Source organism: Dermacentor albipictus, chromosome 1 (assembly GCF_038994185.2).
Source record: "Dermacentor albipictus isolate Rhodes 1998 colony chromosome 1, USDA_Dalb.pri_finalv2, whole genome shotgun sequence".
Classification (NCBI taxonomy): Eukaryota; Metazoa; Arthropoda; class Arachnida; order Ixodida; family Ixodidae; genus Dermacentor; species Dermacentor albipictus.
Genome location: NC_091821.1, coordinates 322,089,110 through 322,105,344, shown reverse-complemented (window position 1 = coordinate 322,105,344; position 16,235 = coordinate 322,089,110). Strand labels below are relative to the sequence as shown.

Below are 16,235 nucleotides of genomic sequence, written 5' to 3'. Positions count from 1 at the left end.
GGTTTCCGAAACCCTGCCAAAGCATCGGTGAAGTGGCTATAAAAAATGCATTCAAAAACTCTGTATGCAGCTGACTGCCGGTTTATTATGTACATGTGCATTGTCGGGCAGCTGGTTTTATTGCTGCAGTGGCTTGAAGAACTTGTTGATTGTTGTTTGGACGGCGTTCCGGTTGCATGTGATCATATTCACCTCGATCTGAGCAAGGGTCATGTCAGCACTGTACACTGATGAAAGAGTCAACAGTGCTCGCATCAACTCGGCACTTGTAGGCGGCGCAGACATTGGCTCCTCATTTTCAACATCGGAGTTTTCTGAATCCCCCACAACCTGACTCCTCGCTCCATGCCGAACTCCTTGCTCACATCAGCCTGCGATGGGCCGCTCACGACTTGCTTAATAATGGCGGTTTTCTTCTCCATCGTTTACCAACGGTACTGCTTTCCGTGCCTCGATGCCATCGGCGAGGACAACAAAGACGGAGTGGGGGCCATCGAAGGCAAGCGAAATCCTCAAGTTGCGAACAGTGGAGTTCGCAGACGAGCGTCGAAGCGCCAGGCCTAGCGTCGCAGAGCGCACTTGACACAACAGCACAACCACACACCACACTAGCCAAAACATGGCCTACGCTGCCTACGCAAACAAATGAAATGGCGCCGCTCCGGAAACTCCGTCGGAGGCGGAAGGGAAAGTGCGGTGATGAACAGAGCCAGCGTGGCCAGACCAAATCAGTGTGTGACGGCTAGATTTGGCTAGTTGTGGTTCAAAGCGGTGATATGCTTCGGCTGCAAGTCGATTTCCTGCGCAAGGGCGCTGCGCGAGGAGCCAAAGGACCTTCCGTCGCGTCAAAAAGTCCGGAAAATTGGACGGCGGGGGGTTCGAGCGTCCGAAACTTCAGATGGTTCAGGCATTCCTCTTTCGAAATGGGGACCAGTCCATAAATATTTTGTTGCACAGGGGCAGAGAAGGTGGCACTATCTCCATCAGACACGAGCGTTGTGTAACGGAGGTTGTGCTTTGTCATTGAATGTGAGAAAAGGATGACAGCTGCCTCAACCTCCATCCTCCTACCAGCTTGAGTAGCCTGGGTCTCCAGGCTTTGGTCCTACTTGGCAATCAAGGCACTGGTTCGATAAAACAATGGCATTCAAGATGAGGCCCGTATGATATTCAATTATTGCACCAACTCATATATGGGACGTGTGGCCACGCTTGTGCCATGTTCCATCAAAGTTTACGGTGATATCCCTGCTGAAATATGGATCCATTTCCTTGTAGGTGGTTTTCACGCCAGAAGCAGATTCTGCATAGAACTTGTCTATGCACTGTGTCTGCAGTTCCCTGAATTGTTAAAGTGCTTCTGAAAAGTCTTATGATGCAGGCCACGATGGGACACGTTCATCGCTGCCCAAAAGTAATATTGAGGGCTGTTTGTCCCTTCCCTATCTGTTTTGTTGCCGCAATGGCTCTTATATGCACGTCAAAGGCCATTGAGTCATCTTAATGAGCAGAACTCTGCGAGCTTGTAAGTACTCCACAATGTAAACATAGCAGCTCAAGCTTTGTTGCAAGTCCAAGTTGGGTGCCTCCTTGAATTTTCATCCCAGTCGCGAAGCACCGCTGGCACTGGGTCCCGAATAGCAGGTTGCTTAGGGCATCCATTTGCACAAGGATCAATTTTTTTCCTTCACTTGTAGCAGTGGCAGCTTCAGGATTGCGCTCCATTGCTTGAAATGTTCGCTCTGTCGCTGACATAGCGCCAAGTCCTCGTTGCACAGCAGCACATTTTTTATCCGCCGCCTCTTTCTCCTTACCCGTCAGAAAACGTGTTTTCAAGTGCACAGTGGACGACATGATCGCACCCTCCAAGGCAGATGAAAGAGAGAAGGTGGAAGCCGCTGTTGATGAGCACGAGACACCAGGCGCACTCGTCATGACAAATTCTTGCGCAGGTGGAGCAGGAGTCACGTTGCCAGAAGCGTCGACGCAACCACGTTTTTGCATAGATGAAGCAGAAGATGCCCCACATAACCATCGGTGCGATCATCATTGGCGCACGGGCGAGCGGCGAGCTTCGCCATGCGGGCAAGCTTCATAGAACGCTTCCTTGCATCGAACGCGTGTAGCGTCTTGAGTTTCTTTGGTCACATCGTGGCCGACCGCACAACAATTGGCAGGCTAAACGCAACAATGGTCTCGTAATAACGGTAGAAACTTGGAGAATATGCGAACGGCTGCAAAGATAGACAATGGCAAGCGGAACACACAAAGGGCGCCGGCGATGGAGGAGCTGAAGCAGACGACGGCTGGACACATTATACAGGAGACCACTACGTCATTGCAGGCAGCAGCCAATGGGAGTCACGGGCTCCCCTACGTCCTTGAGGAGCGTATGTTTTGCCCAATCTCAGCTTCACGTCTCAGCCACGGGAAACTTGAAAGCTCTTGCGAGCCCTCAAATCATGAGTGATTTACGCCTCTCCCCCACTGCCGCCGTCGCCGCCACGGGTGACGGGGAAAAGAAAGCACAAGAACGCCCTAACAAAATAACACTACAATGGCGGCATTCGGGGGAGCAGTGGAGAAATGGCTCTCGCGCCAAGTAGGGGTATTTTGAGCGCTCGCTCGCTGCTCGGGGGCACCCGTGGCTCGTTATAAACTTTATTTGAAATAGTTTTGTGATGAATTAGACATTGATATTTACAGAAATAGTAGCTTATAAGACATGCTGACTGAATATGGGGTTTTCCAAAAATCGACTTTTTCGCTAGAGCTTAATGAGAGCTTTGTGCCATTAAATTATACATATGCTTGCCTCGTGCATGATCTCTCTGTTTCCTGCATGCTCCGATCGTGTGTAACAAGCTGCAGCTGTCGACATTCAAGAATGGCACTGCTTTAACTGCAAAGAGGGGTCCTGTGCGGTAAGCAATATGCGAGCTCTGCTGAAGCATCATTTTGGTGGCCCCAATAGGGACCTTTTAAAAAATGCAAGAAGCTTGCCATGGCAGCCTGTCAGCTTGAGAAATCCGGGAGAAATGCTGGGGTGAGATCACCACAAGCACCTCACCACCCACATACTTCATACTACTGGCTTGCACGAGATGACCCCATGTCCATCGGCCTTGCTTGCTTTACGTGAAGCTAGTCAACATCCTTCTCCAAGGGATCCAGGTGTTTCACCTAGTGCAATGGAATGTTTCTCGTGAAAACGATTCCCAGGAGGGACAGAATCATCTACAGGGCCTCCTGTGAGGACAACGTTCAGGCCACTTGTCCTACCACATCTTTGCTGCCATCGTCGCTCTGATGCAAGCATGTTTGCAATGGTTGTCTCATCAGTTAGAAGCATTTTGTTTCCAAATCTATAGCAGTGCACTTGCTTTTCACCGACAATGCTGTGCATTGCCAATTATCAGCGGGCAAATCAGCCATCTTCTGTTTCAGCAGCAATTTAAACCAGGCTCAAAAACCATGTGGCCAGGAACAACTTTGACACAACCAACAAAGACAAGCAGGAATGACTTAATCCATTCGCCAAACTGCTCAGAATGAGGTGTCAGCGAGCAATCTGGGAGCAGCACAGTTGGTGCGGTCCATTAGTGTTTCATAGGGGCTGCATATGTATTCATTCTGCTTTTTGTTAATGTGTTACACAAAATATTGAGTGAAGTAGTTCTTTCAGAAGAAAAACTTACGCCGTAACCTACAAGAAACACCTGTTTTCCCCTTCATTTGGACCCACAGCAAATTATGGTTATACAGTGAAATCTCGCTAAACCGTAGTTGGCCGGAGCTTGGAAAAAGTATGCACTAAATGGTAGTACTGCTTAACCAAAAGAGCATGAGATTGCCCACTTACCTGTCAAAAACGGAACTCACAGAGAGTGGGATGAAAGGGCAAGAACATGCAGTACTGTATTTACTCGCATAATGATAGCGCTTTTTTGTCAGAAAAAGTGACGCAAAATCAGGGGTGCGATCATTACGCAAGTTAAATTTCCCGCGAAATTTTTTATTTTTTTTTTTCGGCGCGCATTTGCTGGGAAATTGCGGGTGCGGGACACCACAACAAAAATGGCGGCCGGCGGAGCAAGCCGAACGCGCCAAACGCAATTTTTTTTTTCTCTCTCTCTCTCTCTCTCTCATGAGTACATAACGTGCATTGAAACAGTTTCTTCCGTATGAGTGATGAATACAGTCGAACCTCGATATATCGAACAGCGCGGTGATCGCAAAATAGTTCGATATAGCCAGAATTCGATATATAAAACCACGTAGAAAACGCGTCGAAAACTAGCGCAAATCAATCAATGAACCAATCGTGGTGCAATAAATACTCACATGAAGCTTCAAACAAAGTATTTATTTAGTTCGCTGAAAGTACTGAAGCAGCGTAGCCTGCTTCATATTGGCAACCGCGTGCTTGACCACAGCGTCCTCAACATAGTCCAAACGGTCCACAAGAGACAGTCCAGTGCCTTCTATTGCGCCGCAGTAGCGGCGTACAACGGCCAAAGCAGCTACAGCCTCAGTTGCAGTTGGGAGCGGGGCAACATCCGCGCTTGCTGGATCAGCCTCAGCAGCGTCTTCGTTTGGCCGCTCAGCAGTCACTTCTGCCGCGATCTCCACGTCTGCTAACTCCGCCACTGTTCCGGTGCTGTCGTCACCGCCAACGAATTCCGCAATGCACATGATGTGTGGCTCAGCACCGACAAAGTGCTCCAACTGGCTCCACGGCCGCCTCGATCATGCGCGCACGGCGGAGGTAAGCCTCGCCGTGCCCGCATAGGTGCGCGCGTGATCGAGGCGGCCGTGCTGGCTCCAAGCCGCCGCGTTTGTGCGCCGCTACGTTCAAATGGCGCCCTCGGCGCAACCGATGTGGGCAGCTGTTGTACGCAGCAGTCTGGAACGCCGATCGCACCGCCGCCATCTTCGAGAGTGTTGCGGGAAAGCTCGCCTCCTGTCAACAGAGCGCACTTGGTCTGGGGCGGCGGAGTTCGATATATCCATTTTACATCCGGCCCCGTTCGAAATAAAGAATTAAAAATGCATGCAATTTTCCATGTGATATAGAAATCGTTCGATATACGCAATAATTCGATATATCCGTGTTCGATATATCGAGGTTTGACTGTATTATCGTTAATATCAGAAGTTTGCGTCAATAATGTAGCCATGTCCACTTTGAGGGGACAGAAACAGATGAGTGCGCTTAGCTGCCAGTGACATAGAAATGCATGGCCGGCATGCTGCGGAAACTGCGGCATCTGTCTTCACTACTATCCTAATGCTTACCGCTAAGGGTGGGCGAATATCTTAGCTGTGTTACAAGCGTCGGCGTATGAATAGGGTACACGTTTAACGTATCAGAGTAAATGTGGCTACTATCATTGCCGTGCGTGATTTGTTGCGTGCTCACAAGTGCAGATGAAAAGAATCGAAATGCGCCTTTTTTGTTTTTGTTGACATCAACCATTATAAAGCCTACCCATAATAAGTTTGGTTGTACCTCTTTTTGTCATGGAAGTGCGGAAAGTGATGAAAGTAATGAAATGAGGCATCTACTTAAGAATGTTTGGTGCGTGCAGGCCACTTGGCTTGTCTTGAGGAGTCGTTCATGTAGCATTCGACAGATGGTAAGCGCGATCATTATTAGCTAGACTTGGCACACGACATATCGCTGCGGCAAGTTTGGGGTGCGATCATTACACGGGAAATTAAAAAAAATGAATTTTGACGACATAATTTAGGGGTGCGATCATTATGCGAGTAAATACGGTATTTATTCACTTCGCGCGAAAAAAGTGGTATTTTCGTTTGATGTTGCAGCGGTTCTTACTGAAGTTGCGTGCCAGCTTTTCAGCCAGCCCCTTCTTTTCAGCAAACACTCGCATGGCAGATTCTTCGCTGCCGTTGCATATTCTCCGTGCACGCGCGCAGATGCTTTGCAGAACTCGCAGGCCCCTTTTTGATTGTGGGGTGCTGATTTTGTTGCAACAATTGCATTCATGAGGCTGACGTAACGCGCAGCTTCTGCTACTGTTGGGCCTGAATCACCTGTGCTGGCGCTTTCTGTGTCATCCTCATCACTGTCATTAGGCAGCACTTCAGCAACAACAGAGGCAACGATGGCGAAAAGTTGAACTTCATAGCCGACATCTCTTCGCGGTCGCAGTATCTCTGCCGAGCAACTTCGCATTCTAAATGCCACGCACCATAGTCAACATTAGATCCCTGTCACCTGCTAGCGCCGACTTCTTCGTGTCCCGTTTGGTAGCACCAACGATGTCCAATTTTTCTTCTTTGCTGAGCACCCTGCGGTTTTTTTTTTTTTTTTTAAATCCGAGCTTCAGCATGACGTGGGTCCTCTAGCTTGCACAATGACACAAAGCCACAGTACACCTCTGGCTCAGGGGCACGGCGCCGAAATGAAGTTGATGTGGCTTCACGTGCAAATGCACAGGGTGCTTGGAGGCCGTTGTTCTGCCGGGCTGCCTGATGGGGACAAAGCACTGCCGATATTGCACGATGAAGAGTGGAAACACTTCATCTTAACCAACACGTATGCGATAAGCTGGTAGGGCTTATCCGTATACAAAACACATTGTGTTCAATGGCCGCTTAGTCGGGGATTTCACTTTCCTACATTTAAAACGAAACTGCTGTTTAAGCGGGTACGGTTTAATGAGGTTTTACTGTGTGCCCCCTAGGGAGCATTCTACCGCAAGAATTTTTCAAGTTTGTCCATTATTACAGTAGAATTTCGGTGATATGATCATGCCTAAAATGTATTTAGGATGACTCCAACTTCTCTCGCCCCTTTTGTAAAAGAAGAAGAAAAGAGTGTTTTGAAACTTGTTGGCCGTTTTCAAACACGTGGCATATATCATGAGCCTGCAGTCACACATGACCCAGTCTTCCTGCGTCAACAATATCGGTGGCATTCACTTCCAAGAGTGGCCTTATCTCAGTATTCAAAGTCCTGTTGTCCTTGACGCCTGATAACAATTCCAAACTTTTCTACCTTTGCATTCATCAGAGGGCAGGATACAAAGTAGCTTCGCACCACAAAGAAAAGTAAACAGATTCTCTTACCTTGCGCAAATCATGCCCTTATCACTATCAAGCATAGGCTAGGACGTAGCAACTAAAGTAATTCCAAATAACCAGGCAGATCTTGGAATGTCGGCCTCAGAAAATGTGAAGTGTGTAGTTCACCGCTGACAAAATGTGCTTGAAGCAAGAGTGCCAGTGATTCAAATTCATGTCAGCCAACAAGAGCATTCCATGCACCCCACACGACTGCAATAACGAACTGCAGTGCTAGCTTTCCCTTTTCGCACTCATTTTTTTGCTTATATTTCTGCATGAAATGCAGCGCTGTGGCTCTCTGAACCTTTGCTCTCTCATGTTTATGACAATACCAAGATGGCGGCACAGCGCTGCATCAACACAAAGCTGCGTTCGCACGATCAGCAATGTGATAGCGCCTCCAGAAACCCGATTTTAACATGATGGTAATAAGGGCTCCTTGTTGCAGAAAAGCCAGCGTCGGTGTTGGTGTGGACGTCATTTTGGCAAAAGGATTTTCAACTAAGGAAGCTACTCAACTAATTGAATTTCTCAAGCTAAAATACTCAGAAAAATTGTTAAGTGCAACTTACACGCAACCTACAGACATGAGAGCTCTCGGATTGTAACTTGATAATACGAGAAAACATAATTCTGTTACATGAAAACTCAAAGAAACGCCTTTTCCAGCATTTCCACCATTCACAGACTGGCCGTGGCATCCACCATTTGCACGCGCTGACGCGCGGGTGTCTTGAGGGCCACGGAGGGGCGCTCCCGGTTCCTTGCAATACCTCCAGCTGGCGCTCACCTCCGCTGCGTTTCTACCAGAAAGCCCGCCTTCGTGCATAGCGTTCGCAGCCAGTGTTTTCCGGTAAACAGTACGGTTACATACGCCCCAGTTGCTGGGAAGCGTGAGAAGCAGTCAGGGAACTTTGAGTGCTATCGCATTCTACTCTTAAACGCAAAGCTTAAGCATCCTCCATCTTTTCTCCCCTATTTCGAAGTCAACACTCGAAACATAAGTAAAATTTTCGAAAAAAAAATTCTGCATACTTTTTACAAATATTTAGCCATCAAATAAGCCTTATTATTAGGGGGAAAAATAGGAAATTTCGAGTAAGTTAACTAGTTCATTGCCGCGACCCCCTTTAATTTCCAGATTTTTACGTTTTTGGTAGCGTTGTGCAAATATATTATCGAATACTATATTATACTATATCTAATACTATCTATGTATTGAATATACTATATCGAATATTATCGAATACTATATTGCATTGCTGACTGTGCAAAAGAAAACATGGTTCTCAGCATTTATTCCTATCTAATCTAAGAAAGTGTCTGATTTTGTGCTGAACTTTGCAATAATTTCATGCTGCTGATGAAATTTCCCCTGTAAAACCCACTTAGCTAACATTTGTGGGAGATGTGGGGTTCTCCTCCGTACTCTTGGGACAAAGGAACGACAGCACAGTAGTGCAAACAATCACAAGGGCATTTATTGCACCTTTTCATAGATCAATGCCTGCTAGCCGAGTTGCTATCCACAAAACATGCCGATGGGCACGCGACAAATCTAGAAGTCCGACTCACCGCGACCGGACGCGAGCGAATATGTTCGCCCCATGCTGGATCACAACGCCTGGTCGTTCGCGTGTATAGTCACGCGAATCGTGGCGCGTTCGAAGGCGGCCACGCGAGGCGGTCTCGCAGAAGCATGGGTCGCCCCGTGCGCGGGATGTCCATGCCGTGCGCCGACCCGCCGGGAAAGAGCCAGCCCGTTCTGCCCTGCGCCCCCAAGTAACCCTGCCGTGAGGCGGCGATAGCAGCGCAACAGTCGCGCCATCTCTCGCACTGCGCCCCAACCACATCGACCGCCGCGAGCTTCACGCAGACCAGGCGGCGAAGCCGGATTACAGGAGACGCGCCATGCGGGAAAACAACATATCAGGGGATGCGTGAGAGTCGCGCATCCCCACACATTGGATGACAAAGGTGTGCAGGAAAGCCAGCCTCTCAGTAGCAAAGTGCACAGGTTTGCCAACAGCGAGGGTGCACTCTTTGGCAGCTTCTGGGTCCAATCCTGAGCTTATTGCTTGACAGCAAATGCAGTGCCTGGTAGAGGTCACATGCCTCTTAGTTTACGGGAAATTGATGCAATATCAGAAAGCACAGGTTGGCGAGAACAGACAATCAGCGGAAATTACTCAATTTTTCAAAGCTAACATGAGCCAAATACATATCTTTTAGTATAATGCCTTACTAGTTTAATTTTTTTACCAATGTCAGTATAATTGCAATGTTCCGACATGTTAAAAACTAACTTGCTGATAAATCCTTGAGCACATCATTATTCAATATATTTGTATTCGATTCGTATTTGAAAACGTTTATAGTCGCACGCCCCTAGTTTTTGGCTAATGAGAATTATGGGTGATACAAACTTTTTTATCAACCTGAGAAATGTGTTTCCTCGACATTCTACTGTAGTATAGAAGTAGAAGTGTCTTGAACCCATGATACCAGGAGGCATGCTTCACAGCAGCATGCACTCTTTCCACTTGCCCCATCTAGCTCCACAAGCGAAATTCCTTCTTGCATTCTCCCATACTGGAGCCGGAGGATCACATCGTGTATATGTCATGGGCCCTGCCGCCTTGTTAATTTTTTTTCCTCACAATGTTGCTGCGCGGCATAGTTCCGGTGATGGTCTCACACACAAGCTGTTGCATTTGTCTTGTTTCGTACCATACAGGATTTTGTGCACTGTGCACAAGAGCATCTGCATTGTTGTTTAGCTGTTCATGCACTACATTAAAAGGGTTCCTTCAATGTGTGCACATTTTAAAATAGCTTTGCTGAGTTTTCTTTCTTTTCTTTCTTTTTTTATTTCTTGCACGACTGCACAATGTAGGAACAAGCAGACAAAATGGAAGCACCATATTTTTCCATCTATAGGCCACACTCCCAATTAAAACGGCCCAGAAAGACAAAAGAATCCATACATATAACTTGCAGAAATAACTGCATACAACAACGCTGAAATGCTTGCAAGAAGTCTCTGTTCGCAGACACATTACTCATCCACGTTGTACCTTCGACTGGCGACTCTTCCCCTGCCCTCTTCAGCGATGATGATGATATATCTGGATTTACACAACGAATGTGGTCACAGATGAATCAGTCATGTGACATAAATCTGATCACTTCGCAGCCAGCGTTTGCATGACAAAGGATGACAGTGCGGTCAGAGCTGCCCTTGCATGGGCATTGGCTGTTGAGCAGACGCGACCGAGCCACATTGCGAAGCACTTGGCACAGTACTGAGGGAGCACCGTGGGTACAGTTTATGTACGCAATCCACAAGCTCAAATTGCAATTTGCTTAGTCATGTGAAAGCTCTATCAACAACTGCTGCACTAGGATGACCGTTAAGTGCAGCTCATAGTGATACCAGCCCTAGTTTGCCGTCGTTGCGTGCACTATTTGCTAACTATTAAATGCAAATGGTGTTCTACAAAGAAGGGAAGAATGAATGACCATGGAGAGGAGAGGGGAGTTTCAACATGCAAGGGTGGGATTCTCTAGGAGACAACTAAACTAAGTGGCAGAGAACCTGACCTTACAATGCGGCTTCACTGCACTGCCACGCTGCTATGAAGTCACACTTCAAGACGAAATTATATAGCCCGCACTCGACTTTACTCTTAATTTTTTTTTTGCATTTTTGTTGCAGGTTATACATGTAAATACACGGTATGTCACTCTTGCTACAGCACGGCGTAAAACGAAGACTCGCAGACATTCTGTTCATAGGTTTTACTATTTCACTAAACTTTACATCTACTAGTGAACCACTAGATCAAACAAATAACTGTAGGTTTGAATAATTCTAGAAGTCACATGTCACAGTTAGTGATGTTCTAACAAGGCAAATTACGTATGTGCACTTGTACTTCTGACCTGTGCTTTCTGGCTGGGAGCGGGGCTCCCTCAAGAAGAACATGGAACATTTGTTTTGAAATTTCAGCTGTTTTGCAGCGTACAGCGGCGTAATATTTTGCAGGTGTGATCACCAGCACTCATTCTATACACTGCGCTTGTTTGTTTAACATAGCCAAACTTCGAGAGGGTTAATTGAGGCTGCTTGTTCTCCAAAGTTGTGTTGGTTGTCAATGGAATTGCATGCTTGCATGCAGGCCCCGGATCACTTCATCATAGCCGGACAATTAGGTGGATTTGAAGTGTCAGCTCAAGGCCCAAGGTCCTCCGAGTTTGGTGGACCGCAGCCCCCTGTGGGATCTGATGCATTTCGGGTATGTGCGTGGTTCTGGTTCCAGCTTTTTCAGACCACAGGGCACTGTGAAAAGATGTTATGCAGATGATTGTTTTGCACTTCAGTTGAGAATTGAATCAAGAGCACGCCATGCTTCTAAACAAGCCATCATTTTTACAACTTTGGTTGTGAGCCTTCAGACAAGCCAATAAGGAGTCGCAATGAAACACAGTTGAGCATCAGGTGGCGCAGTTAATTTTTCACCGGTAACTATGATCGGCTTTTTAGCATTCAGTTCCCATAAGGACAATTCTGCTGTGATCAGCTCAGTTCCCCATTCAAGTTCTATCTTAACAAGGGTTACTCATAAAATTTGCCCTGATGTAGCTAAAATTTGCGGTTTCTGCAATGAATCGGGCAAGCAAAGAGAGTTAGTGTTTGAGCATTTTAGTACTTTACCCATGTAACCTGCAATCAGCAGCTCTATTTTCTGCATAAAAGTTTAAATGCTTGAAATTTTACATTTTCGCGACACTCTTTCTCAGCATTGGCCTTCTCTTGGAAAAAAAAAAAAATAGTGGCAGAACTTATCTCACGATGACTGCCAACCGTAATGCGTTAGCGTTGAATCAATATAACGACAGCGTATTGTCATCATTGAAATAAGTTATGTATAAGGCATGTACTACAGCGGGACTCTTCTTTCGTGCTTCCCTAAGAACACTTGGTGCCATGTAGTGCTGCCACCATGAAGCCTGCGTGTGGCCTCCGCGATGCTTGTGAAACTCTGACCTCAGAATATCTGATGCATCTTTCTGCAACCAGGCTCCTCTCTCATGCTTCTTATGGACACGCTGCGCCATTTGTGGCACTGCCGATAAGTCTATGTTGTGGGGATGCGCGACTCTCACGTATCCCCTGATATGTTGTTTTCCCACATAGTTCCAGTTTCCTGCAATCTGGCTGGATTGCAGGAAACCTGCGTGCTTCCCGCGGCAGTCTTCCCGTGGCCTGCGTGCTTCCCGCGGCACTCGGTCTGGTTGAAGCGCAGTACGAGAGATGGCGTTCATTGCGCTGCTAACGCCGCCTACCTGCAGGGTTACTTCGGCGCGGGAAGGAAAAGGCGCTTCCTCTTTGGCTCGGGTTTGGCAAGCTGCGCGGACATTCTGCGCGTGCGCCGATCCATGCTTCTACAAGACGGTCTTGCGTGGCCTCCTTCGAACGCGCCACCGTTCGCATGACCGTATGCGTGAACGACCACGCGGTGGGATCCAGCATGGGGCGAACATATTTGCTCGCTATCCAGTTGCGGTGAGTCAGACTTCCTAGATTTGTCGTGCGCACATCGGCATCTTTTGTGAATAGCAACTCGGCTAGCAGGCATTAGACTATGAAAGGTGCAATAAATGCCCTTGTGATTGTTTGCACTGCTGTGTTGTCGCTCCTTTGTCCCAAGAGCACCGGTGAGGTCCCCACAATGTGTGGCCTTTGAGGCGAGAAGCATGGCATGCTGGTGCTTGCGAATGCTGAGGATTGTTCCCTCGCTTGCTGCACACTCAGTGGCACATACTCAGTGACCCCAAGTTGGTGAGAGGTCCTTTGAAAAGTGCACACACTTACACCCGATGACATTTATTGGCAGCACCGCCAAAGCTACGTGGGCAGAGCTACTGTGGTTGTGTTACTACGTCAAGTAGTCCAAATGTTTTGCTGGCTGTTTCAATTTTGGTTCTTTATACCGGTGTCACATGTACACTTCCAATCGTGATCGGGGCCGATCTGGATCAGTATTGCTACAAGCTAATTTTTAATGGCGATCCCGTGGTGTCCAGATCTTGCAATCTGGGAATCGCGATTAGGCCCCTTGATCACGATCGCAGGCTGACATCTGCGCCGTATTGCGCAATATTCTGAAAACACTAACTACGAGAAGTGAAGGCAGCTCAATTAACAATCTTTTTACCACCAATAATATGCTGTAAAATTGAAATATTCTCCATATTTAGCCATATTTTGTAAATATAAATTTGTAGCTAATACATTATGCAGTTCTGAGAGTTGCTTACGATCAGCTGACGATAACTTGATCCAGATCATTGGATTGTGTAGCAGCGACCACTGTTTATCGCGATCAAGAAATCCGATCTGGATTGGCCCCGATAGTGATCAGAAATGTCCATGTGGCATTGGTATTAGTGGAGCCCTTCTCATGAACATGTCAGTCACTTCAATGTATCTTCTCATTTTATGCTTAGCCATGCACTATTGACTATGGCAAGTGCTAAAATATTTTGTCTAAAGAAGGAACATAGGATGTATTCTTATTGAAGCTTTTCTTTTGTTTCTTTTTGTTCATTTTTTCACCAAGAATTCATTTCAATCATTTTTTAGGTTTTAAAAAACGACGGAGCACATAGGAAGTCCTTCATAAAGGAAACAAGCCATTTCATAAATTGCATGGCATACAATGTCAGCTTTCTAGATTGTCCATTTTCGAGGAATTAATAAATGAATTCATTGAGAAAAGGGAGGCCCGAAGGCTGCTGGTGGTTACAATTACTTTCATGAGACTTAGCCCCGTGTTCACATATGCATCTTAAATTGAAGCCCCCACTTGACTTGGTTTAAATAATGCCTGTCGTGAATGGGCCGAAGGAAACGCAATCGGTGCCTTGGGAACGTTCACACCAGGAGTCATTTATATCAAGTGTGGCATACTCACCTGTGCTCTTGGGATAAAGGAATGACATCACAGTAGTGCAAACAATCACAAGGGCATTTATTTCACCTTCATAAACTAATGCCTGCTAGCCGAGTTGCTATCCAAAAAACATGCCGGTGGGCGTGTGACAAACCGCAGAAGTCCGACTCACCGTGACTGGATATTGAGCGAATATGTTCGCACGTGCGGTTGCGTGAATGGTGGCGCATTCGAACGATTGTGGTCGCCCATTCCGGGGTAGGCTTCGCGAAACGGGTCTCGCAGAAGCATGGATCGGCGCACGCGCAGAACATCCACGCCTCATGCCGACCCCAAGCCAAAGAGGAGGAGCCTTTTTCTTTTTGCGCCCAAGTAATGCTGCCGTTAGGTGGCTTTAGCAGAGCGGCACTCAAGCCATCTCTCATACTACCCTGCAAGCATACCGACCGCCACAGTAAAGCCATGCAGCAAACCCGGATTACAGGAAACGGAAGCTGTGCAAGAAAACAACATATCAGGGGACGAGTGAGAGTCGCACATCCCCACATCCCCCCAACCTTAAACCACTGAATATTCCGGCGAAACATGTCACACGGTCTAACATCAACGCGTGCTTCGTGAACAAGGTAGTACATGCAACCGTGGACGCTCTGAGGAAATGTCCACACGCTGTCCATAACATGCGAGCCAGCATTGTCCTTGGGTACACCGCTACCATCCGCTGGTCACAGTAGCAGCTCCGCAGATTTGACTGCACGATTCCAGGCCAGGACTCTGGAAACGTTAGCGATAAAAATCCACGCTAGCCCTATGCTTAGGTTCAAACAAAAGTCTTGAACGAAGCAAAACTTAAAACTATCGTCCAATGCCCCAAGAGGTCCGCGTTGGGCAACCAGATGTGGGATTCTCACCCGTGCTCTTGGGACAAAGGAATGACAACACAGTAGTGCAAACAATCACAAGGGCATTTGTTGCACCTTTCCTAGACTAGTGCCTCCTAGCCGAATTGCTATCCACAAAACATGCCGATGGGTGCGAGACAAATCACTGAAGTTCGACTCACCGCGACCGGATTATGAGCAAATAGGTTCGCCCCATGCTGGACACTAACGCCTGGTCGTTTGCGCTTACGATCACGCGAACGGTGGTGCGTTCGAACGATCGTGTTCGTCCATTCCTGGGTAGGCCTCGCAAGACGGTCCCGGAGAAGCATGGATCAGCGCACGTGCAGAATGTCCGCACCGCTTGCCAATCCCGAGCCAAAGAGGAAGAGCCTTCTTCTTTTTGCGCCCAAGTAACCCCACAGTTAGGTGGCATTAACAGAGCAACACTCACGCCATCTTTCGTACTACCCTGCAAGCATACCGACTGCCACAGTAAAGCCACGCAGCAAAGCCGGATTACAGCAAATGGGAGCTACGCGAGAAAACAACATATCAGGGGACACGTGAGAGTCACGCATCCCCACACAAGTCAAGCGTAGGCTTCAAGTTAAGATGCATTTCAGAATACAGCGGACAGTGTGGCGGGCATGAGACTGTCGGCATCTACAAGCAGCAGCATTCCTGCCACGCTGTTTTCACTCACTCGAATGAATGCTGTGGACCCTGTAGTAGATCATGACTGCGCTGGAATGCGAACCATTGTGGTATCATGCACTTGTGGTATCAATTGCACGCTACTCAACGCCTTCCCCTGTTATCATATGCAGCCAATGAAACATTCCACAACGCATCGCTGTCGTGACTTACTCTGATGGATGAATTCAGAGCTTACGAGCAATTGCTCATGCTTACTGCAGCTGAGCATTACCATCTTTGTTTAAGTGACCAGGAAAACAAGATGGGAACACCGCAAAGCGAAAAACACAAGAAACAAGAAGATGTCAAAATCCTTTATGCAGCAAGTTTCTTATTTATTAAAAAAAATTATCTTCACTGAGAAAAGAAAAAAAATAGATGGTATGTTTTGTTTTATGCTGCGTTGTCTACAGATGATTACAATTGCATAGCATCAGGGTCGTAGCATCAAAAGTGCGTTCTGGCAGTGTAAGCTTTAGCCGTGGTGCCACAGAAAGTTGTTGCCAGGTGTAGTGCATTCATGGCTCAGCTTGCTAAAACGATGTGAAAGGCATTCATTGAAAAGTGGCACATACCCAGTGCATTTGTGGCAGTCTGCTAA

The 16,235-nt window shown here is 47.3% G+C and overlaps 1 protein-coding gene across 4 annotated transcripts in view; it reads left to right on the top strand.

Annotated features, from left to right (window-relative positions):
* LOC139054528 (RNA-binding protein 33-like) overlaps positions 1–16,235 on the top strand; it is a 134,268-nt gene that overhangs the window by 20,076 nt on the left and 97,957 nt on the right. For 3 of the 4 annotated variants that reach the window (XM_070531626.1, XM_070531628.1, XM_070531625.1), the window contains exon 10: positions 11,277–11,393. The exons of the other annotated variant lie outside the window; for it this stretch is intronic. In XM_070531626.1, coding sequence (XP_070387727.1) covers positions 11,277–11,393 — 117 coding nt within the window. The remainder of the gene's footprint in view (positions 1–11,276; positions 11,394–16,235) is intronic. 4 annotated transcript variants of the gene reach the window in all.